The sequence below is a fragment of the Cuculus canorus genome, chromosome 9 (genome assembly GCF_017976375.1).
Source record: "Cuculus canorus isolate bCucCan1 chromosome 9, bCucCan1.pri, whole genome shotgun sequence".
NCBI classification, from domain to species: Eukaryota; Metazoa; Chordata; class Aves; order Cuculiformes; family Cuculidae; genus Cuculus; species Cuculus canorus.
The window spans coordinates 20,380,587-20,405,207 of NC_071409.1; the positions used below are offsets into that span (position 1 = coordinate 20,380,587).

Sequence of the window (24,621 nt, forward strand, 5' to 3'; positions counted from 1 at the left end):
TGCAATGATCCATATGTGCCCTGAAGCATAAGATTTCATTACCCTTGTCTTAACATACCAGCTACAAATGCGATTGGTCATAAAATTATCCACCCCATTTAAAATCCGGCTGCAGGATTTGACCGGGTGACTTTGGATGTCTGTGAGTTGCACAGCTTGGCTGCATTTTCTATATGAAGTGCTCACTTTTCGTTTAGCTCTCAGCTTCTGGATTGCAGAAGTCCACCAAAGAAAAGAGGAGAGTTTCTCCTGGTTTAGGTGTTTTGATGTGGTTTTGCACAAAGAAACCCATTGCCTTGCACTGAACTCATCCCAGTGCCTCCTTGAAGGGTTCATAGTTAAGGGTGATTAATTAAGAGGTCACTGATATGTCTGAAAAAAGGACTTGCAGTAAATGGGCTATTAGAGCAGCAACTCCCATAATTTGTAGAAGCCAGAGTATCTCTTACATTTAACCTGACTCTTGGTGTGCTGGGTAATGCCCTCAGGCCAGGGTTGCAGACAGAAAGGAATTTCAGGCAGCCAATGGTGATGACGATGGTGATAGGATGCCTCTCTTCGAGGTGGTCCCCTGAGCCCCTCCAGGGCAAAACCCAACACAGGCAAATCCCAAGCATGGCATTTTTTCAGTCTGTTAAATAAGTAGGTCTGTTGTGTTGTCAGAGCATGGAGCGTCCTGTTCAATGTATTGTAGGTCAGGCTTTGTTTGCATCCTGCACCCTTCCTAAAGCTGATGAACTGGGGTTTGCACAGAGTTGCGCACGGAAATCTGTGCTCCAACAGATCTGAGGATTGTCGCAAGGAAGCCTGGCTCTGCCATTGTCCCAATCTGCTAGCTACAAGCAGTACAGGAGCAGAACAACAGCAGAATAAAAGCAGACACCAGATTAGCTGAAATCCTGTAATGAATACAATGCTTGCTGCTGTATTAATATGTTCTCTTCACATAGAAGAAAATTGTTCTCTCTCTTTGCTGCTTCCCAGGCAGGTTGTGAATGGAGAACTAATCCCGTTGCTAAGCTGGTGAGCTCTGCTCTGAGCTACAGAGGGGCTGCCTTGCAGGTCTGGCCTGTGTGCAGCTTGTCCCGGGCTCTGCCAGTCCGACCATCCTTTCCCCCCACCCCTCTCGCATCATTAAAAGCTAATGCCACCATAGCCAGGAATCAAAGTCAGTGCCTTTGTTGCTGGTAGCTCTAACAGCTCCTTGGGCTCTTCACCCATTGCCTTCTTCCCAGCTACTTTACAATATTTGGTCCTAAATTGAAGGGAGGGATCTGCTGGAGCAAAGCTGGCAAAAAGGCATTTTTACTCTCCTGCCGTATCAGAGAACTGGAATTTAGCCTGGGTTTTAGCGAGGATTAGGGCAGAGTGAGCAGCTCCGCGCTGGTGGCTGTGGTGGCCCTGAGATCTTCTCAAGTGCCCATCATCTTGGGTCCATCTAGCCTATTTTAGCCTCATCTGCGTCTCGAGCCACGGAGTAAAATGAGTTCTTCTCTCTATTAGGCACCACTTGCATGGCAAGAAAGAAATCTAGTCAGGTTGCTGTGGTGAGGATTACAGCAGAGGTCCTTGAAGAGGTACAAACCTGTTGCAACTGCAGTGATTTGGGGCAGCGGTGAGGAGGGATGCTCCCCAGCGCAGCTGGCTGCCAGGTGTTGTGTATCTGATGTAGGCTGCTGTAGGAAACCCAGAAAAATAGTAAAGGCAGAGATTGCTAGGAAACAGAAAGTTTCGTCCCTCCTGCAGGTAGTGGGCAGGTAGCTGCTCCAGCAGCTCTGAGCATCCTCCAGGATGTTGTTTCTGGAGGAGTCCCAGCATCCACCACGGGGAGAGGTGCTGCCTCTGCCTGGGGACATGGAAAGGGGTTTGTACCCCTAGGTTGTCCCACTATTTCTAGCACAGCCAGACAGTGGTGGATATAGTTTGGTCTTTGTTCTTCCCAGATATTTTGAGGCAGGAAACATCTGATGGCCAGACAGAGGTACCAAACAGCAGCTGTCCTAGCTCTGCTGGTTTTGCTGCCCAGAGGCACCCAGCACACTCCATCTTTATCAGTGTAGTTTTGCTCTGGAGAGCAGTGCTGCCCCAACTCTTCTACCAATCACAACAGCACCCAAACCCTTCAGCAGCAGCCAGGCTGTTGCCTTTTGGTCTCTCTGTGTTTTCTTAGCTAGCTTTGCACTAACTTAAATTGTTGTCTCTTGGCTCTGGATTTATTGTGGTTAATGGGAACAGAGTTTCCTCAATGCTACTTTATGGTCTGACTAAGATGGGGTGTGCCTGCAGTAGGCAGCACTGTATGAGCAGATATCTGGGAGGAGAAACCAGTGAAAGACTCATATTACTGCATTTTCAAAATAAAGTTGACCTTTAAAACGCAATAGAGCATTTGGGACAAATAAACACTTGAAGCTGATGGCTTTTGGGGCTTCTAAGTCAGCCTATTTAGTACTGCCAGGCATATTACTGTGTTTGTAGAAAGAACTCTAACTCATAATAAGACACTGTGAAGGTGGCCAGGATGAGTGAGTGCATCAGCTGCGTCCCAGTGCAGCACCAGAGGGATTGGCTTTGGATTATGCCAAGCTCAAAAATGCCTGGAGTTAATTTGTATTGGAGTTGCACAGCCAAAGAGCTGGAGAAAAGGCTGTTAGTGGGATAAGTGGTCCGTTCTTCTGTCAGAACAGACCTTCAGTAGATTTTCTCGTGGTTTTCCAATCTTGTTTTTAAATGTTGACAGGGATAGAGCACCCACCATTTCCATTCCGTCACCCAACAGAGCTCATAATGAAAGAATCACATTTTTTTCTGTATGTGATCTTCCTAAACCAGGAATCCTGGACCTTTCACAAAGTACCTCTCATTTTTGGGCCTTTTTGGGAAAACCCACTGTCTCATAATTTTGCTCCACCAATAGTATCAAATGCATATATAAAACAAGTCAAGTGAGGAAGTGTGCTGGTGGTCTCTTGATGCATCTCATGCTGTCCACGAGACCTGCTGCCATCCTTAGCATGCCTCCTTGCATCTGTTGGACACTTGGCCTCCTTTTTCAACAGCTGACCAATTTCCTTCTTTAAGGCTGAATCTTGTTCCAGGCAGCTGGAGAGATTTAGATTTGCAGCTGTCTTTAGTTGCAGTGGAAGTCAAAACCCCCAAGCTCGCTTTCAGCTTGGGACCGTCATGGGAGCAGAGTTTCATCTTAGTTTCCCCTCATTCAGAAAGTTGGTGTCATGAATTCAAAATGTGCACTAGAACCAGCTGCCAAGAAACCCCAGATTAATGAAGAATCAATAGATCAGATAGCACTAAGCAAAATATTCGTGTAATGCATAAGGTTGGATCACTTGAATGTTTTAATTTTTCCATGTATATACATATATTACATATATATTTCCGTAATAAACAATTTGTTATGGGCACAGAATGAGTCTTACTGCACCAGTTGAACCACCAGAACTCCAGCCAAGCTCTAGGAATAACACATCTCCCGGCCAGAAGCATCAGGAGTGCTGTGAGACAAATCTCTGTGCAGACACCTCGGCAGCAGTGGGTGGATATAATCGGAGGGGTTTACAGAACCTCGTTTTTCTGCTATGTTGTGGATTTTTTTGCCTTTCTAGGTATGAAATGAAGGTCAGATCTTTACAGGTAACCTACAACGCAAAGTGAAACATTGTGCTGTTTGTGTGTGAGGTTTCATCCAGTGCACTTAGAGAGCTGGATGTTCAGGAGATAAAAATTGCTGCAGCTCCTTTGTAGGTTAACCAGCAGAAGACTGTTTACTGGAAGCTTTTATCACGCAATGCAAAAAAATTCCAGCAATTAATTATAGATAAACTTAGGCTAGCTAAAATGGTGATTGTTATTTTCTTCTGTATATGCGGGTGTCATGTAGCTTGTAGCAATGTTTTCATTAAGGTGACAATGTCCTCCCAGTAACGTGGTACAAGGGGGCACTGCCATGGTCTTGGCAGCAGTCCTGTACCGTTTCCAAGGTGAGCTGCATTACAGCAGCTCCTGTAGTACAGGTATGTGCTAAGCTTTATATGTCCCTAGGGTTTTGTTATGTTTTTTTTGTCATAATGCATGCAGAGCTCGTAGTTTCTGAAGCATGAGGGTTTTTTGCGTGGAGCATCCCTTCATAATGATCCTGATGAAAAGTTCCTGCAGTGGTTTAGAGCATATGAGGTCCCTGCTTGCAGTGGTGGGAAGTTCTGACCCAGTTTCTCTACCAGTGGGAAACACCTCTCCATGCTCCAGTGCTTGGTGTGTCAGAAAAGATGATGTTCCATCCACAGTCACTCTTTCCCTGGTGGCTCAGATAAATGAGCCTGTCACAACAAAGAAACCACCTAGAATATTTGTCACTTGGAATTCCCTCTCTGCTTCTTTGCTGGCTCATACTTGTGCTTGGGAACAGCAACCAAGGTTTCCAAGAGCCTCTTCTTGTAAGTGTTGGTGCCTTTCCAAGCTGACCAGGGTGACGGGGCAGCTCTGGCTGGCCAGTGGCTTATAGTCCTGAGTGCTTCTAATCTAGCAAAGTAAGCTCGCTCCTTTGAAGTCCTTGTTTCATGCCAGGCCTCCAAGGACCTTCCCACTGGAGGTTTTGCCTTCGTGTGGCTTCCCTCATCAATATTTAAAACCTGTCATTTCTAGTGCAGCACAAATAAGATCCTGTTCTAGCTTACAAGCAGCTACATATAGCTTTACCTGCAGAGTTATATAAATGCAGTCCTAATTAATTTGGGCTCTTGCCTTGCATGAATAATAGATCTGGATAGTGTAAATAAACACTAGTTTCAGGCTTGGAGAAATGTGGAGAAGTACGCATTTGCAGTGGGAAATAAGGAGAAAAGGAGGCAAATAGAGCTCTTTAAGTCTGTTCCTTTTTTCTTTCCCTTCTACGTGAACTTTTCACTTGCACTTCCTGCTTTCAACAGGGTCCTTGTCATCCCAGTGCTGCTCAGCACCAGCATGAACAGAGGTAGAAGGGAGATGGGTGCGTTGCTGGAGGCTTCACACACCCATCCATAGTGCCTCATCCTATCCAGATATTTTCCAGCTGCTGAAGCAGAGCCTCACAGGGAAGGCAGCCGAGTGTGCCAGGAGGCTGTACTGCTGTCAATTGAGCTCCGCTGTGCTGAAATGGTGGTGCAGTGTTTAGCTGAAGGTGCTCATAATGCAACCATGACAAATGACTTGCTTATAATGTGACCTGACAAAAATGCTATTAAGCTGGAGGGAAGCTCTTTACTCCTGGCCTCAACAAATGTGTATATTTCATCCTGCTCACAGCCTAAGCCTGAAGAGTCTGGCTGTGGCAAGGTGCAGAGGTCCTTCAAATATCCAGAAGAGCATCAGACCTGGCTTTGAAAGAACACTGTCCCTGGAGAGCAAAATTCCCTTCTCCTTGGGGTAAATAGGCTTTTAGGTATAGAGGGGGCTGGTCGTTAGAAGCTGCCTTGCAGGAGAGAGGCCAGAAGTCAGGCACGCTTATCAGGGCTGCTGGGCAAATAGTGCACTGGAAGGATGGTGGTATGCTGCTCCCTCCATGTGAAAAACACTTTTGTCTCCTTCCTTGGATGGTTTTGGCTCTGTTTGCCTGCCAGATCGGAAATAAAGACCAACTGGGTGATTTTTATTTAAGAAATAGCTGTGGCATTCAGGTCCTGCCAGCCAAGTGCAGCCTACACAAGCATTATGTGCTTTATTCAGTGTCATGCTATTTTAACTAAAAAAAACCCCAAAACATTAAAACCCACCCCAAATGCGAAGTGATACACGCTATGATTTGAAGCCCAGGGTAACAGGTATTCAACCTGTTAGTCGGAAGATCCGTGCTCCCGAGTGCCCAGGACCAGTGACCATCACTGTCAGTACTTACCTAAGTAGGTTAGGAAGCACTGGCGAAGCCAAGAAATGCCGTGTGTTACTGTTACTGCTGCGGAATTATAACGTCCTGGTGGTGCGGAATTATAACGTCCTCTGCAATTTATAGTATAGAGTTCAAAAAACTCCACTCAGTGAGGACAGGCGTACGCGTGGAGTAGCACATGCATCCCTGGCTTATGTGGGCAGTGCGAGTGACTGCGACTGGCGTGGGACACGCTGGAGTCTGGAGCTGGCAGGTTATTTCAGGTTGGATGTGATTTTCCTTTCCTGAGGCGAGTGGAACAGCACTGATAAATATGGCTATAGGTGGCACCAAAGCTGTGCTGCAGCTCGAGTGTTAAACAAGAGGAAATCAAGAGTCCTTGTGTAGGATGGCTGTGGATGTTACCTGTGGATGAGGAGGTAGGAGTAAGACAGGCAGTGGCTTTTCCCTCTACTGAAATCTGGGGGTGTCTTTAAATGTTTGTTAAAATATTTGTCTTGTCTATCTATAGATACATCTATCTTTCTAGCTATCTATCTATAAAGATATATATGATATCTATCTCTAGAGAGATGTGTAGGGAAATAGAATATTGAATAGATAAGTAATTATAAATATTTATAGAATATATCTAATAGAGTAGGTCTATTTATTAGATGGGTGTCTATTATAAATATATGTATTAGAGATGTATCTATTGCCTTAGGTATCTGTTATAGAGAAAGATCTATATAATATCTCTGTAACTAGATGCCTATAATAGGAATAGAAATCTATATGGAAGATACCTATATATATCTATAATAGGGATAGATATGAGTAGCAAATCCATCTGTATATACAGTGCAGGTTTACTGCAGAGCAGCAGTTTAAAGTGAATGCATCTGTGCTCCTGGGTAGCTCTGCCAGCTCCTTGGGCAGAGCTGCTGTAGTCAGCTGCCAGCTCCAGCCCTTCATGTGATTTAGCGAATGCACGGCGTTGCCATCCCTTCCAGTGCCTGCCTCGCCACTGCAGTCTGCTCCGCCGCTGTGTGTCAGCAACAGAGAATAAAAAAGGGAGAAAAAAGGACCTAGTCTATACTACAGCAGACCACCTCCCGGTTGGCGCTGCGTAAACGTTGCTGCACCCAGTGCGTGGTCATGGCAGGCTGCAGAGCCCCAGCAGCCAATGTTGACATCTGAGTGCCCTCTGCTGATGCACCCGCTGTGGTGCCAAACAGCCCGCAGGCCCTCTGCTCCCAGTATTGCAGTGGTTTACTATGAAGCTCTGCTCCTCCAGGCCAGGAGAGCAGGGCAGTGTGGGCAGCTGGAGGAGTCACGCTGGGTTAAAAGCAGGAGTGGGAGGACTGCGGGTATCAGCTGGGTGCATGGCCCACTCTGGGTGGCTTACAGCAGGCTGTAGGTGGTCCTCGCTCCAAAATGCCCTGGATTGCTGTCAGCAAAGATGATACAGAGCCAAGCAAGCAAGGATGCAACCCAGGAAGCAGAGGTGGCCTGAGGACAGCACGAGAAGCTCCCCTCCCTGCTCATTTTGTGTTTCAGAAGGGAAGAACCCTTGGATTTTGGTTCTTCTGGGTTAGCTTCTGATCTCAGCAAATGTTAAGAGGGATGTGTTGCCTTCTTGGCAAGCAGTAGCTCTCCCAGCACCCTCCCTTATCCTCACAGGTGCTTTGGGGACTGAGACGTGAATTCCCAGTAAGCAATGGGCTCATGCAGCTCCCAGAGGAGCACCCCCCATCCCACATGTCAGATGCCTGATTTGCTCCCTGGTCAGGCATGCTGGGAAGTGGGGACCATGCACTGCCCACATGACTTCACGTGCAGGTGGGAGAAGAAAAGGGGTTGCGTGCATGGTCCAGCACTGGTTTGGAGAGTGCTGTTGGTTCTCGGTAGTCCATGCCAGACACTGGATCGTGTGAGGATGAGGCGAGATCTACAAGCCACTCTACCACCCAAATACACCTGCCTGCTGGTGAGGCATTTCCTCAGGCAGGTGGAAGCGTTGTTGGGTGAAGTGGCTCCCCAAAAACCATGAGAAAAAGGACTTTGAGCTCCTGGAGAGAGGAGTGGTGGCGCTGACCTGTGTCTCCTGCCCCTACAGCAGCAGAGACGGGAAAAGGAGCTGCGGAAGCAGCAGGAACGGGAGCAGCGGCGGCACTATGAGGAGCAGATGCGGCGGGAGGAGGAGCGACGGCGTGCAGAGCATGAGCAGGTAACCCGGTGGGAGTGGGGCAGTGGCCTTCACTGCGGATTCCTCTTCCTATAATCAAGGATTTTTCTTGTAAACACTCATAATTTTTGCCACTTGAGAACAAATTACTTAATTGTTAACACGGCATGTGTTGCTTTCAACTGCTGTCATTTATTCCTGTGTGGATCCACTTGCTGGCCCGCAGGTGGGGAGGCACTTGATGTAGGTTTTTCCCGCCCGCTGGTTTCCAGGGCATGTTAGCCATTTCCCAGTCGTTTTCACAGAGTGATGGATGCCCTGGGCTCTTTGGGTAGGGAGAGAGGGTTGCTGGGCTGATTAATCAGTAATTCTCAGATGGAATGGATGCGGGTGCCCACTTTATTCTCCTTCCTCTTGGGAAATGCTGTCTCTTTCACCTTCTCTCTCTTTTTCCTTTGATCCTTGCTGCCCATGCCTCCAGGAGTACATCAGGCGACAGTTAGAGGAGGAGCAGAGACAGTTAGAGATCCTGCAGCAGCAGTTGTTGCAGGAGCAAGCGCTACTTCTGGTAAATAGGAGGCCCCGGCCACACTTGCTGCTTTCTGCCAGTGTCGTGTCTGCATGTGCCCGCATACACCCACGTCCCCTGAGTGCCTCCTGCCATGCCGAAAAGTGGAGAATGCTGCTGTCGCCGCTGGACCCAGCACCTCCTGGCCTGCTCCATGGCTGCAAGCATGCCCCAATTCCCCTGCTGCCGCTTCAGGCTGGGTCCTTTTGCAGTGCACGCCTCTCTCGTTGCATCTGTTCCCTGGCATTGGCATGCTTGTGCCTTCTTGCGAGGAGCAGTCCTCTTTGTTGCCCTGTAGTTTTTAAGGCTGTTTGCAGCATGTTGGGAGTGTGGTCGAGTTGTTGCGTGCCTGCACCCAGCAAACGCACCCTGCCATGTGGGTTTTCATATTCCAAGTGAAGGCTTTTGTTTTAATTTCCTAACAGGAACACTGTATGTTCCCTCTAGGGCTGTTTGCATTCTAGATGTCCTCTTTTTTTTATTTAATTTATTTTTGAATTATCCTTTTTTAACACATGGTAGCTGTTACTGCATTTTCTCTTAATTGCAGGGATTATTCTTTTTCTCTCTTTCTATTATTTTTATTTAGGGAAAAGAAAAACCCTCACACAAGCCCTTGCCTTTTAAAAAGGCTCTTTCAAAATTATTTACTCATTAAACTTCACAGAGCCGTAGGGATTCAGAAAGATAAAGTTGGCTCTGCTGTGCAACCCTTCCCACAAGCAGTGAATTGGTCCTACAGAGGACTTGGCTTCCAGTGGGTTTTGACTGAATTGGTGTTGCTGGGCACCTCATCATATTTATCCTTTTTACTTCCCATCCAGAACAATCTGGGCTGAATCACTGCTAACTCCCAAGCGAGTGTCTGAGCCCTTGGGGTGTCTCACAGTGTTTCCTGGCGATGCAGCGCTGACACCCCTGATCGGGCAGACAGGGTAGTTCACCAGCTGCAAAGTGTCGATGCCGGGGCCACAACTCTGAATTTGTTGGCTCTGGCCTCCCAGCTATCTCTCCTTCAGGATGCTTTACAGCTCGATCCCCACAATGACTTTTGCCACAAAACAGCTTTTCAGATACTCGGGCCCCGTTTTTCACCCAAACAGATAAATCTGCAGTTTGCAGCCCTAAGTTTACAGGCTGGCCGGGCACCCGTGTCACTGTGTTTTCTTCTGGGTAGGAGTATAAGCGCAAGCAGCTGGAGGAGCAGCGGCAAGCGGAGAGGCTGCAGAGGCAGCTGCAGCAGGAACGGGACTACCTGGTCTCCCTGCAGCAGCAGCAGCAGCAGCAGCGGCAGGACCAGAGGCCGGCAGAGAAGAAACCCCTCTACCATTACAAAGAAGGGATAAATGCCAGCGAGAAACCAGCATGGGCCAAGGAGGTAGGCAAGAGCGAGGAACGTGGTGGTGCTTGTCTGCGTCCCCAGGGCTGGGTATGTGGTTTGGTCCAAAATATCAGCAGATTGTGCTCTGCTGGGTCAGCCTCCAGCAGATGCCATTCGCTATGCTGGAAACACTCCCAGTTCAGTGCAGTGTGTGTGCATCTGTGTATACATTTGTGCAAGCAAAGAGAGTGGAGGAAGGAGATATTTCCATGACGGCATGCAAGGAGGAGGATGGATACCTCCTGGAAGGGTTGAGCCATAGCTGGGGGCTTACGGGTGTGCAAGGAGCTCCTGACACTCCTTCCTGGCATGCCCATGAATCTTCTGGGGGTCAGGGGCAAATGCAGAGGGCTGGTAGTACAGAGTTTCTTGCTGAGTGCTAATTCAGTTCTCCATAATCAAACAGAGACTAAACGGCTTTTTCTCCCATGCTCAGGGCTGTATCTCTTGGGGTTCCTCTTCTTTCACGATTTTTGTGAAGGCAAGCCACAATGCCAATTTTATTTTTCTCTCTAGCAAAAAGAAGAAATTGTTGTAATAATTGTGAGATCTTGAATATTCATTATTGCTTGGGTGAATAGTCTTGAAAAGATGAAGACACGTATTGTCTGCAGTGCGGTTTCAGGATCATGTGCAAACGTTCTTTCTCCTTAATCTCTTTGTGGTGGCTCCAGTAAGACTGGTGCCCACTCTTGCTATTAATTTTTCTAAAGTTCTTTGTGTTTAGTTGGTTTAATTTTGTAACCCTACTCCTAGGCAGAAAGATATTTTAATAACTCGTTTATTCTTCATACTAAGCAAGATTACTGCTCTGCTGCCAAATGTCTGGCACCCTGGAGTCCTGGCAGAGACACGATGTGCATCCAACACGTAGCTGTCTCCTGATCTTTCCTCTTGACAGCCCTCAGCTGCGTCCACAGTATCTGCAACGATCAAATGCTCAAGAAATTCAATCAGCTCTCCATTGCTAAGCAAAGGCCAATAATACAAACAGTTCAGAGATCAATGTGGCTGTCAAAAATTCTTTTCACCTCTTTACACTCCTTTAGGTTTCTCCTTCTTTTCCTTCTGAGCGTTCAGAATCTTTTCGTGGCAAACACCAAAACACTGTATTGTCGTGGAGTTGCAGCATCATTCTCCAGCCCTTTCAGTGGAAGAGGTTTGGTAGGTGGTTCTGCAGATGAGACATTCCAGATGTGTTGAGCTGCATCTGATAGCAAAGGCTTCCGCCTGGACGGTATCTCTACAGCTTTCTGCAGAACTAGGTCTCTCTTGTCCATCTGCAGAAGCACTAAGTGAGTGGCAGGCAGGAATAAGGGAGTAAACCCTGTCCTTTATTGCCTGGTTTTAAATAAATCCTTTAGAGATTCTTAAAGTATTTCTGGCATTGTCTTCTAAACTATAACAAAGATATATAAAAAAGAATCTTATTTTTTATCTGGGATGAAGGAGAAACGTGCTGCATTTAGCTTTCCATTTCAAACACAAAGGCCTGTTTCTTTTATTCCATGGAGGAGGTGTCCTTTTTTGATGCCGTCACTGGAAGCAGGGTGTTGGGAACTGCACAGTGTGAATAAGGGCATCGGAATGTGGCTTCATACCCTTTGCTAAAATCATAGGGAAAGATCAAGGTTTCCTGTTGTTTGGGAACATCTCCAGCTTCCACCAATCAGCTCTCCAACCTGTTTATTCTTTATCTGTGTCACTTTGTCCGGTTTCTAATGAAATGCTCAAAGCAGTGACTGCAGCATCTTTCTTCTCTGGAAAGCAGCAGTTTCATAGAATCATAGAATGATTTGGGTTGGAAGGGACCTTAAAGATCATATAATTCCAACCTCCATGCCATGGGCAGGGACACCTCCCACTAGATCAGGCTGCCCAAGGCCCCATCCAACCTGACCTTGAACACTTCCAGCCTGTCCTCTTATGGGAGTTTGATATACTGCTTTCACACAACAGCCTTGGGAACTTCCCAAAACTCCTTCTTTCACCTCCATTCCCTGTTTTATCTGCTACATAGTCCCCTTTTAGCACAGTTTAGCTACTTTGCTGCATATATTGAAGTTCCATCCATAGTCAGATCTGTGCTGATACTTAATCAGCTTACCATGGTTGTTGCTATAGTTTAGCAGTACCCATACGAAGCCCATGTGTGCTAATTTAACAGAAATATTGAGACTTTTTTTTCCTTTTGGAACAAGGGAAAGACAAGTCTGGTGCTCAGCCTACAATTTCTGGAAGCTCTGCAGAGCTCATTGGGATACTCCCTGAGCATCTTGTATGTTATCCCATGTTGTCCTTGTTTTTATGCTCATTGATTTCAAGTATTCTCTTGTGCGATCTTGAGCTGAGTTCTCCTCATGCCGTGGCCCGCTTTGCTTTTCATACCTCTCCTTTATACGCTTATTTTCCCACCCTACTCGTCTTCACACGGTGACCCCGAGATCCTGCAGATATAGGGTAAAGCATAAAGGTGAGGCTGTGGCCACTCACATTGCAGTTGTGGCCCTGCATCCCCATGTTAAGGGACTGATCTGTTGGTGAAGACAAAGCTCTGGGTTAGGAACTGAGCTGTACTGCATCTTTTGTAGCTTCTCTGGAGCACAATCAAGGACTTCTCCTTTTTTTGCTAAACAAAACATTCTGAGTAGTCTCACCAACACACATGGATGCATATCCCCACCTACTGTCCCTTCTACTCATCTTCTTGTGAATGAAGGGTTTCCCACTGGAAACTAACTTGGGATATAGCTTGGGCGCTGTTCCAGACAGGGCCTATTTACCCAGGCACGTCTCTTCTAATAACCAAGGACTAGCTGGGCCATTTTTGGTTGTCATACTGGGACCCTCTCATGATTCAGCCAGGGACGTGACATTAGCACTCTAAGCAGTAATTAACAGCTCTCTCATTGCTGAGTTTTCTCTTTTAGATGTGTTTTTGCTAAACAAAGTCATGCAGATAGAATCATAGAATCACAGAATCATTTAGGATGGAAAAGACTTTTAAGATCATCAAGACCAACCCTTAAGTTAACACTGCCAAGCTCAGCACTAAACCGTGTCCCTAAGCGCCACATCTACACATCTTTTAAATCGCTCCAGGCATGGTGACTCAAATACTTCCCTGTTCCAATGCTGGACAACCCTTTCAGTGAACAAATTTTTCCTAACATCTGGTCTAAACCTCCTCTGGTGCAACTTGAGGTCATTTCCTCTTGTCATATCTCTTGTTACTTGGGAGAAGAGACCAACACACACCTCATTACGGCCTCTTTTGAAGTAGTTGTAGAGAGTGATATGATCTCCCCTCAGCCTTCTCTTCTCCAGACTCAACAGCCCCAGTTCCTTCAGCCACTTCTCTTAAGGCTTGTGCTCCAAACCCTGCACCAGTTCCACTGTTCTTCTCTGGACTTGCTCCAGCTCCTCAATCCCTTTCTTGTAGGGGAGACCAAAACTGAACGCAGTATTTGGGGTGTGGCCTCACCAACACCAAGTACAGGGGCATGATCTCTTCCCTGGTCCTGCTGGCCACACCGTTTCTGATACAGGCCAGGATGCTGTTGGCGTTCTTGACCACCTGGGCCACTGCTAGCCCATGTTCAGCAGGCTGTTGCCCAGCACGCCGAGGTCCTTTTCTACTGGGCAGCTTTCCAGTCAGTCATCACCCAGGCTGTAGTGCTGCACGGGATTGTTGTGGCCCAAATACGAGAGACAGCACTTGGCTTGGTTGAACCTCATACAGTTGGCGTCAGCACCTTGATCCAGCCTGTCTAGGTCCTTCTGTAAAGCAAATATAACCAGGTCTAACTTCTTAGTGACAAAGTACTTGCAGATTGGTCAGATGAGGGACAGGTTTGGGTAGATGTATGCCATACATGACCATGCATAAAGGAGGGTGCATGTTTAATCAGATATTTTCCACACAGTGACTGGGCCCTGCAGTGCTTTCTTGCAGGTCAGAGCTTCTCGGGGGCTCGGGGCTCAACTGTGCATCACAAGCCGTGCTGTTCTTTGCAGCAGCCAATGCACACATCAGCTTCTCCTTCAGTCCCCATGGCTCTTATCATCTCTCACTTTGAAGTGATGTATTAAAACATCACCAAGGCCTGAACGGTAGCTGCTAAGGATGTTTCCTGTTTGAGGGGAATCTTGAGTTCAATTAGGGATGGCTGGAACCAGAGCAATGATGAATTCCTTCAGGGTTTTGCTGCTTTTTCCTCCTCTCTGCTTAATGATGGAGTCAGCAAGGCTTCACAATATATACAGCTGGAGGGTCCCAAGAGCATCCTCTGCTGTACTGATGCAACAAAGTGCTCGCAAGGAAATGCTGGCAGTGGGAAAACCAGGCTACTGTCTCTTTCCCAGTACACAGGCATTCCCATTTCATCACTCTCCTGCCTTCTCCCCTACACAAGCTTTGAAGTCCTCCGTAATGAGCTGTGCATTATGGCTTAGCAGCTTACTGGAGAGTGTCTACAAACAGCCAGAAGACTTGACAGCAGCACCATCTTTGCCTGATGTCATTCACGCCAAGGCTTGGCTGATAGGCAGATGTACTGGACCAAGCCTGCGACCCAGCAGTCATGCTGCTGCTCCCTTGTTCAGAGGGAATTGTTCTTCCCACCCTAGTCTTCTCTCCATCATTGTATCTACACCCGTGGGCATTGCTGAACTGGGCTTTGCACAACCTCTGCTCCCCGGTGGGCAGTGCTTGGGCAAGTTGTGAAGTCCTCTTGGGACACAGCAGTAGTCTATCATGAACTAGGAAGGCAAGAGTCCGTAGCGCAAATCTCTTACCCGTATTGTGCTCTGACTCCTTCCCAGTATCTGAAAGAGGAAAAGACTAATTTCTAGTAATAGAACAGCTCTTTTGTTTCATGAGTATTTACTTACGTAAAGAACAGTGATCCTTTCCAAGAAAAGGCTTTTTTAAAGATTGCCTTTTAACATGACATTTTACATGGTGGAACCAAGACATGCTAAGGGTATTTAACACAATTATGGTACGTAAATAAAAATATACTTCAGATCTCGAGGTATCAAAAATTCTGCATAGCATATGCTGCATGAATACCAATGCACACAGTGTTAACTGCAGGAGCAGCCAGATTGCGTGTATGTCTCTGTTAGCTGCAACCACTGTATTTCCATCAAGAGTAACTGAAATCAGTGGGCTTTGGGTTTATTTCTGTATCAGTAGTAGAGGTTTTTCCCTTTTCTTAGTGACAAGGTGCCAGACTTACTAAATCTAGATCAAAGCCAGCCATTTTCTGGCTGACATGTTTATTCTTTTTTTCAAATTAGTGAAAAATACTACTCATGTGTTTATACTAGTGAAGGAAAAGGGTCCCCTTGCTTAAAGATACATTTAAGAAGAAGCAAGAGCTTCTCAGGAGTCATTTTCCAGAAACAGGTCTCTGAGGCACGTTGCCTTTTTCTTTAATTTTTCCATTTCATATTCAGAAATGAATTATGCACATAAATACAAGTAGTCTTTTCGATGTCTTTAAAATGCATTAATTGCACAATCTGCTGGGAAACTTGGATTCTGTGATCACAAAATACATGTGATGTACCTAAAGAGAAAAGGGCTTCCTATGCATTTATGCGTACTTCAGTTTTCAGTTGGAAATGGCATTTTATGGGGCATTCACCCACTCTTTCCGTCTCACTGTAGGTGGAGGAGCGCTCCCGGCTCAATCGCCAGAGCTCACCGGCCATGCCTCATAAGGTGGCCAACAGGATTTCTGACCCCAACCTGCCTCCTCGGTCGGAGTCTTTCAGCATCAGCGGTGTGCAGCCGGCCCGGACCCCACCCCTGCTCCGACCTGTGGACCCACAGGTAATTGGCTTCCGCCAGCAGGCTTACCTGCCAGAGCCAGGATGCTGGGGGTGCTGGTAAGGTGACAAGACTAAGAGTGCGTTAAAAGGAAATAGTGTCTTATTCCCTGGTTTCTCAGCCTTTAGTGTATTTGTGAGTAAGAGCAGCATCTACATTCATGAGTGGATTCCTCTTGTCACCCCATGTGTTAGAAACATCATGCTAGTTCATACCTTCCTTTGAAGCATCACATACCGGTTACTGCCAGAAACAAGCTGGAGGACTGAGAGGAACCACTGGTCTGGTCCAGTGTGGCAGTTGCTCTGTTCTTCTTTGGTTTATGTAAAGGACTAAAACAGCCACAGCGCCTGGTACAAAAGACCCGTGACGCTTTGATGCTGAGGATCATCAGAAAAAGGTTTTGCTTTCTTTGCCGCTTTAATTCAAGGTTTTGTTTTGGTTTTCCATTGAGTTGACATCAGTCACAAACACATCTGGAGAGGACATAGATTACCATGACCATCTAAAAATTCCTTCTAGTCGCAAGGTCTATAACTACTCTGCCACTGAAAGCTCTGCATGGAGTGTCAGTGCTGGCTCTGCTCCAGCCCCTGGAGATGCTCCTGCTGATCCACAGACTCCAGTGGGGATTTCAGAGGGAAGTACAAAGCCTTTGTTCCATGTCCACATGGGCTTTCTATGGGAAAATGTGCCAGCAAAGTGCCATCCACGTGGTATGTACACCTGTAGGTCAGCAGTACAATGCTAGCTTTAAACAAAATAGGTGCAGTAGAGCCCTAAACATACAGTTCTTTCTTTCCCCAGTGTACATGGTCTGTATACGTTGGGAAGTGGGTAAAACTCCTCTTCACTATCATCTCTCTGACTGAAAAAATTATTTTCAGTGACCTTTTTGGTGACCTATATTGTCAACAGCTATAAAGACTTTTGTTTGGCAATAGAATACTAACAAACATTAGTAACGAAAATTCCTTGAAACCCAGAGACCCATGAAACGTGTGTATGCACACATAGACATATATCCATGTGTACATAGACGTGTATGTAGAAAGGTCAAATAAAAATTACAATCCCACTGTATCAAAGAAGTGCAGCTTCACAAAATTCTAGGAAGAAGCTCTGATTTCACAAGCTCTGACTTTGTGAATTTCTCAGATTTCCCAAGGCATAAGTCAGTATTCCTTTAACCCTGAGATCTGTAGGGCTGGTCCACGGGGTAGGCGCTACATAGACCTATAGAAACTCATGCCTCAAAATACTTTTTTAAGCCATCTATGCCTCTGAATTCCTGACGATTTTTTTTAATTAATTATTATTTATTATCGTTTCCTTTTTTTATTTTTTTTTTCCCATTTTTAACGAGGAAAATCCATGCCAAACCTCATTAGCACAACCTTAGAGGTGCAGGCGTAGGAGCTGGAAAATTGGCAAGCAGCAGGCAGCGCCTGGGGCGGGCATGGCGTGTGCGGGAGCTGGCAGGAGGGAGCAGCCTGCCCCTGCTCCGGGGGTGGTACCCACAGAATGGTGCGGGGCTGTCGGTACAAGCCGTATCACTGTTCGCACACAGGAACGGTCAGGACTGAAGCATGGCTTTGACTTGGGCGTTGCCTGATTTTAAAAGGCTGAACTGTGTGAGCATCATTTTTTTAAATAAATCTTGCATTGAAGCAATACAAGTCAGAAATTCCTGAAAATAAGGCAGTGCTGATCTTGAACTGAGGGGTTTTTTAGTGCATCTGAAGACCTGATCAAATTTTTTTTTTAAAATCAAATTTTTAAGCTTTTTTTTTTTTTTTCCCATTTTGTACTGATAGTTCTGTTTTGACTTGGTGCTTAGATTCCACATCTGGTCACTGTGAAATCCCAAGGAAGCTCCTTGTCTGGGTCTCAGTCACTGCATGAACAGCCTGCAAAGGGACTGGCTGGGTTTCAGGAGGCTCTGACGGTGACCTCTCACCGCACTGAGATGCCAAGGCAGAACTCGGACCCCACATCAGAAAACCCTCCTCTGCCCCCTCGCATTGAAAAGTTTGACCGAAGTTCTTGGTTACGGCAGGAGGAAGACATTCCACCAAAGGTAACACTATCGCTCCTCACTTTCAGTGCATCAAAGAGGCAATCCCAGACCTAAATCCTCATGGCACGGTGCTGTGCTCAGCACTTCTGGCAAAGCAGGGTGGTCAGGACTGAGCCCACCTCTGTGGCTCCACAGCAGGTACCAACCTGCTCAGGGGCTGCGTTTCCTGAGGCAGGTTTTGCACAAGATGCTGGGAGCTGCTCTCGGACGCACAAGCAGCAAAGAAAGTTCTCGAGCCTGGATGGAGGCCAAAATAAATTAATTTCTCCTTTCCCTAGGATGAAAAGCAACATTCTGTTTAAATAGAATTATAGGACCATAAAATTTGTCATATTCAATAAGATGGGTCCTTTTTAGTCCAGTACCATGCCTCCAGTTGCAATCAATATTTGATGGAAGACTTGTAAAGGCTCCAGCAGCTTTATACCTTCATTGACATTTTGGCAGTGTCTGGCAGTACCTCTTTAGTTAAGAGTCTTCTGGACCAGTATTTCAATTGCATTGTTTGTACACCTTTGTTTTGGAAGAATTATAACTTGGCCATTCAAGTTCCTCTTGCAGTGAATCAGCGCTCAATCTAGGAGAATTTTTACAGGGAAAAAATGATAGCAAATTGATTAGTTACAGTGAGGCAGTATTTGTCCCTGGTTGAGAGGCAGTATTTCTATGTATTAACAAAGCAAGTGACTTGCCTTTTTAAGAGAAAAATACCAGCTACGAGGTAAGCCTCCCTATGCAAGAGATCTATGGTGGCATGTCGCATGTGTTAATAATATTCCCATTTCTGCTACCACCAAGTGATATGAGACATTGATGCTTGCTTAAGAGGAAAAGCAAGACAACAGCTTCTGGAGTTGTTTGTGTGCTTTGGTCCTCGGTGGTGTGGAAGGGTGGCTGCCTGGTTTTAAGCTAATTTTGAGAAGCTTTTGCCTTGAGTCCTTTGAGAAGGGCATCTGTTAACTGCCGTAATGTGCTGTGTGGTGAGATCACAGCACCTGCTCCTTGGAAAAAGGCTGTTTTCCAGCACCATGGAGTATTTTCCCCCTCAACTGAGGGAACACGAGCTGTGACGGGGCCCCACCACATCACATTGAAGTCCATCATGTCGGCAGTAGTACCCATGAGGAGTCTGACTTCACATTTTACTGCCTGAAGTGGGTTTGATTTGTTGCTAAGCAAGAATGAAAGGACTGCCATGTGAGGCAGGACCGGCTGTCTCTGTGGTCTGAGGTCTTGTTTCTGCCAGTGCTTACAGCGGGATGCTTCAGAGGAAGGTAAAAAACTCCCCAGGTCCTGATGCAGAGTACCCCACCCGGAGGGGAGATTGCTTTTTAATGAGACAAGCTGTAGCTAGTGATGCTGCAGAATATAAAGCTTGCTTGTTCTCTTGTCTCTTTTTATCTTGCCTAACATAACTGCGTGTTCATTCTCAAAAGAAAAATGCTGAATCCTTCTTTTGCCAGTCCCACCAAGCTCTCGGCCTCTCTGTTATCTGTTGCAAGCTATTGCACGGTGAGTATTGTCGTGCCTCTCACATTGACGTGCGCTGCCACGGGATGAGACCACCTTGCCTGCGGCCACATGGCAATGCCCGTGCTTCCAAGGGACAGGGGTTCGGCTGAGGCAGGGCTCTGGGGTTACCTGCTGTAGGCTGTGGTTGACTTCATTCCTGCTGAGGGCGTTGGTGGTGAGGCATCCTGCTGGCAGTGGCATCCAAAGCTCAACAAAGGTCGTAGGCTTTGATTGTGAGCATTAGGTGGATCAGTCTGGATCTTCCCACTGTCAGTCCTCTTGTTTGTCCATCATCAACACCCTCTCTTTGCTGGCGTGTGTTACATCTGAACTAGAGATGCTAAAAACTCCACTGTGGCTGCTGAAATGCACTTCAGTTTGACTTTTCCTTAAAAATTACTTTTCCGGGGTTTAAATAGATTTAAATGTGTGTATACATTCATTTTTGGAAAAGTAACTGCCTTGTTTGATGGTAGCAGGGTGGCTCTGTGTGCTGCTTGGGGCTCCTCTGCCAGGAGCATCTCTGATCGCACCTTTGCAGCACGTTTCTGTCTCACATTCAATCAATTCTTTCTAAAAGCTGAGAGCTTTCTGTTTTATAATTGCTATAAATATTGCATATCTCTCAGTGGGAAATGAATTGTAAATCAAGTCTTAAGGCAGAACTGAAAAGTGATCACTCAGACATGCAAACGGCTGCCTGACACGCGATGGAGCAGACTGGGTGAGGGTGAATGTCTGTTCTTTTCCAGGTGCCTCAACGAACCACTTCCATATCCCCTGCTCTGGCAAGGAAGAACTCCCCAGGCAATGGCAGCGCCCTGGGGCCCCGGCTGGGCTCCCAGCCCATTCGGGCAAGGTATGGACACCAAGGGGCACGGGTAATTGTGATCCCGGTGTGCTGCTGCCTGCACTCCTCCTGGCATTGCCCAGCTGAGGACCCCAAACATGTGCTGGGGTTTAATCCTGCTTTTGTTGACTGTTAACAGCAGGAGATTTGCAGTGCTTCTCATGTAGCTGGAATGAACTTCTGCATTCATTAGTATTTGTACAAGCACCAAAGCTGTGAGCCCTTGGATCTTTGGAGATTTTGTTCCCTGGGCTGAATACAATCCTGGGTGTTGCAGGTTTGGAGATGGTCACTGCATCTGCTGCTCTGGGGTCAAACAGGAATTTGGGCACTCCCTTTAGTGGAGTTAGGTTCTGGTTCTCCCAGTGTTACCTCTTGCATATAAGGGGACCCATATAAGCCAGTGGGGAGATCTCAGTGATACATACCATACATTTCATATGCATCAGAGCAACTTTTCCCAGATAATGACCAAGGAATGTGCCAATGATGCTGATACAACTTGGTGACATCTTTCTTAGGTGTAGATCGAGGATTAAATTATTTTCAGCTTCCTAGCACTAGGGCCTTCAATTTAGCCGGGTCCAGGTCTCTGGCATGATGGTGTGCAGGGCATGCTTGCAGCACCTCAGCAGCGGTCCCATCTCTGCCATGTCAGAGCTACCCCTGGATGTGTTTATAACCATCAGGGAAGTTGATGGGTTGTACTCAGAGGTGGACGGAAAGAATGTGGATTAGTCATGCAAGAGCTTGTATCTGGTTTGCAGATCATCATGGGTAGATCTCTAGAACTCAGACAGGTGAATCTCAAGGTAAATACGGGTTCTACGTAGCCTTACATGATGGAGCTCTTTGGTGTCCTCATCCTGCCTTGTTCTTTTAGGGTTTGGTCAGAAGGTGAATGCTGGAATGTTCGTAGCCTTATGTTGTCTCCAGTGATAGCATACACCCTTCTTTCCAGCTCAATGCCCCAGTCCTGTATCAGCAAACCCAAGTACAGCGGGCAGCAGCTTAGAACAGCTGGCAAGGATAGCAGGAGGAGGAATCTTTTTTGTTGGTAGTTGTTATTTTTTAAAATTAGACAAAAACACCCATTCATATCATGTTTGGTTCATCTTTATTGCTCAAGGCTGAAGCATTCTGAATTCTTGAAAATGTCTTTCTTTTAATTAGCTGTTGCTTGAAGGAGAGTTTAATATGCAGAGGGGTACTGCACTGCATGGTCCTAGATAGAATTGAAAGTAAAAAGGATAATGGGAGTCTGTGGGACTGAAGGTTGCCCAGTCCTAGTCAGTGCAGATAAATACATTAGTTTTATTTTATTCAAATACATTCCATTCATTAATTCAGCTAAGGACCTGTCTGCTGTACAGGAGGAGCTGGAGGCCTTCAGTTTGATGAAAATTGGAAATGATTAGGATGCAACCATGTCCGTTAAACTAAGTATTCAGTGGAATAGTTTCACACTTCGTTTCTCCCGCAGCAATGTAGCATTTCTCAAATTTTCCTTTTTAACCACCTCTCCTATTGTTTCTTGATTCTTCCCATGCATAAATGTAAATACTATTAAAATATGCTTTCTTTAATTTGTTACCTTATTGTATCAAATGTGGGAATATTTCCCTGCACACAAAAAGTTGCTGTATTGGTCTCATCAATTTAATACCCACCTGTGTCACACTAGATAACACTAGGCAGTGATTTTATACAATATCCACACTAGCTGTGTCCAAACAATTCTGCCAACAACCCCATTATGGCAATAGGCCTTTGCACAACTTGCACCTTTGTGGTTGCTCCCCGAAGGACACAGCGTGCACACTCCACACACCAGGCACTTCATGTGCACAGCCTCCAGTTGCAATTGCATTGTGTCGTGTGGCAGGATTACCACATTATTTTTATGTACCCAAGGTCCTTAATTGGACGCAATGGAGAAAGCTTTCTCTACGTTTTTAATGGGACTTCGAATAATAACATCACTTAACAGGAATATTGTATAAAACCAAATTGCATAACTCTGCATTGAGCATGTCTTCTGATGTCATTTGAGTTCCAAATAAGAATTAATTTCCTAAAGGCATCCAATACTCTGAGAGATATTAGTCACTCTTTGTGTATCAAGGACGCTTTTGATTCTAGGGCTTTTTTTCTTATGTTCACAAGGGTGAGAGAAATCAAGGAAGAAAAGTGGATATCTGCTGCAAGTTTGAAGTGAAGCCATGAAAATCGGGCAGTGTGATTAAGTGGCAAAAGTAATCTGCAGCTTTGTTGCAAACTTGAAATCCTTTCTTCACTGAAATATTTCATTTGCTGTCTAACAGTGATTTGCAAATGCCTGCTTTTATGATTAATATTGTTGGTTGATTAGATTAACTCCAGCATTGCACATCTACAGGCTGGAAGGGAGTTTTGAATAAAGAAGCTTTTGATTTTTGCTGGATTTGATAAAATAAGAGTAGAAAGCTTCTCTAGCCAAGTTTTCATTGTGGTTGTGGTGCACCTCCGTAGAGATGTTCAGTACTTAACTCTGCATAGTTCCCCAGTGGGGTCTTGCTGGCTTAATGGCTTAAGAAGACCTCAGCCCTGTCTTCCTCAGTAGAGGAGGTATCTTCTTACCTTTGTAACTGTCACACTGGGAAGGATCTGAAGCCCTGGAGGTGCATGTGACACTGGGTGATGGTGCCCCTCTGTTTTGTGCTCTGGCAGCAATCCAGACCTAAGGAGAACAGAGACCATTGTGGAGAGCCCACTGCAGAGGACCAGCAGCGGCAGCTCCTCCAGCTCCAGCACTCCCAGCTCCCAGCCCAGTTCCCAGGGCGGGTCCCAGCCTGGCTCCCAGGCTGGCTCCAGCGAGCGCAACAGAGTCAGAGGTGAGGTCCTTGAAAACATCCCTTAGCAGTGGATGTACTTTCTGAGGTTTGTTTGGTAAGCTGGAAGGGGAAGAGGTTTGTGATCTCATGTATGTTTTTAAACTATTAGAAAATCAAAGTCTTCACCATTTTTTATGTAGTTCTGTGGCCAACTGGCCTCCTTGCAAATGGAGATGCTGACATTCCGTTTTGCCTGGATGCTGACGTAGGATGCCCAGGGCAGCACACGACACTTCCGCACATGGCATTGCAGCAGCAAGTAGCTTGTACAAAAGGAGATAGGGATTATGCTTTAGGGTAAAAAAAAAAAAGAAAATACGACCACGCTTCCTATCTTCATTGCCCCAAGCTGACTTCTTCTGTGATGGTTTCTGTGGGATTGTGCTTCCCTCTGGATAGGTATCTCTTATTTTCCTTCTATTTTTTAAGCTTCATCTTTTTGCAAAGCCTGAGATGGGAGCAGAGGAGCTAATTAGCCTACAGGAAGCTTTCTCTAAAATGCTTTGGCCAGGCAGCTGTGCTGACACTGGGTTTATGTTCCTAGTCAAATTGTTCCCTCTCATCTTAGACCCACTCTTATAGATAGTCTATTCCCTTGTTTAATCCCAGTAGGAGTTGCTAAAGTGCATTCAATCCATACATCTACATTTCTGGCACGGCCCCACCATATAAATCCAGGGCTGAATCGTATTAAAACAAATACTGCCTCCATGCTTTGAATTTTTTATGACTTGGTCATAAGATGACGTGTCTGTTGTTGAATCATCGCTCCTCTAGGTAGTCAATAAAAGAAGTTTATCACCAGTTGTCCTTTTGGGTTTGGTTTTGTTTTTACTAATGAGAAATCCTATGGCAAATAATGTCTTAGCAATGTCAGATGCTGCAGAGCTTTTAATTTATCACATGCCTTGCTCCTTTGCAAAGTAAATTTGTTTCTTCAGTACAAAAAAGGACAGTAACGCTGCAAGAGAGCTGTCAGTGGAGGTTGGGCTGGATTATGGCTTGTGCAGCTATATTGATGGAGAGTTGTTGCAGTGACAGTTAAGCAGAGAGGAGCAGGAGGGGTGTTTGAGACAACAGAAGCAAAATGATGGTGAAGCGCCCATGTCCACCTGTCCCAGGCAATAGGATGCAGCAACGGCTTTCAGCAGCATTTTAATTGCCACTCTTTCTGCTTGCCAGGGAATGCTAAGCCTGAAGGGTCACCTGTGCTCTCCCATGAGCCCGCCAAGGTAAAACAGGAAGACAACAGGGATGTGACTCGACCGAGCCGGCCTGCTGTGAGTCTTAAATTATTTCCCGTGAGAATGTTGCCAGCCAGCTTGGCCATGTTTCCCTTTGGTGCAGTAGCACAACTGTGGGGACCACAAAAAAGAGGCTAGTACCGTTGTTCCTCCAGCGAGAGACTGGAAAGCAGCAGTACGGTGAGAGCCCATGGGAGATTTGAATGCTTAAGAGAGTGCATGAGTT

General features: G+C 46.1%; 1 protein-coding gene across 7 annotated transcripts in view; it reads left to right on the forward strand.

Moving 5' to 3' along the window:
• TNIK (TRAF2 and NCK interacting kinase) overlaps nt 1-24,621 on the forward strand; it is a 160,292-nt gene that overhangs the window by 114,072 nt on the left and 21,599 nt on the right. For 4 of the 7 annotated variants that reach the window (XM_054073961.1, XM_054073955.1, XM_054073956.1 and 1 more), the window contains 8 exons: nt 7,980-8,090; nt 8,530-8,616; nt 9,794-9,994; nt 15,675-15,839; nt 17,677-17,916; nt 20,181-20,287; nt 22,988-23,151; nt 24,334-24,431. In XM_054073961.1, the coding sequence (XP_053929936.1) occupies nt 7,980-8,090; nt 8,530-8,616; nt 9,794-9,994; nt 15,675-15,839; nt 17,677-17,916; nt 20,181-20,287; nt 22,988-23,151; nt 24,334-24,431 (1,173 nt within the window). The remainder of the gene's footprint in view (nt 1-7,979; nt 8,091-8,529; nt 8,617-9,793; nt 9,995-15,674; nt 15,840-17,676; nt 17,917-20,180; nt 20,288-22,987; nt 23,152-24,333; nt 24,432-24,621) is intronic. The other 3 variants (XM_054073958.1, XM_054073959.1, XM_054073962.1) reach the window with 2 other exon arrangements.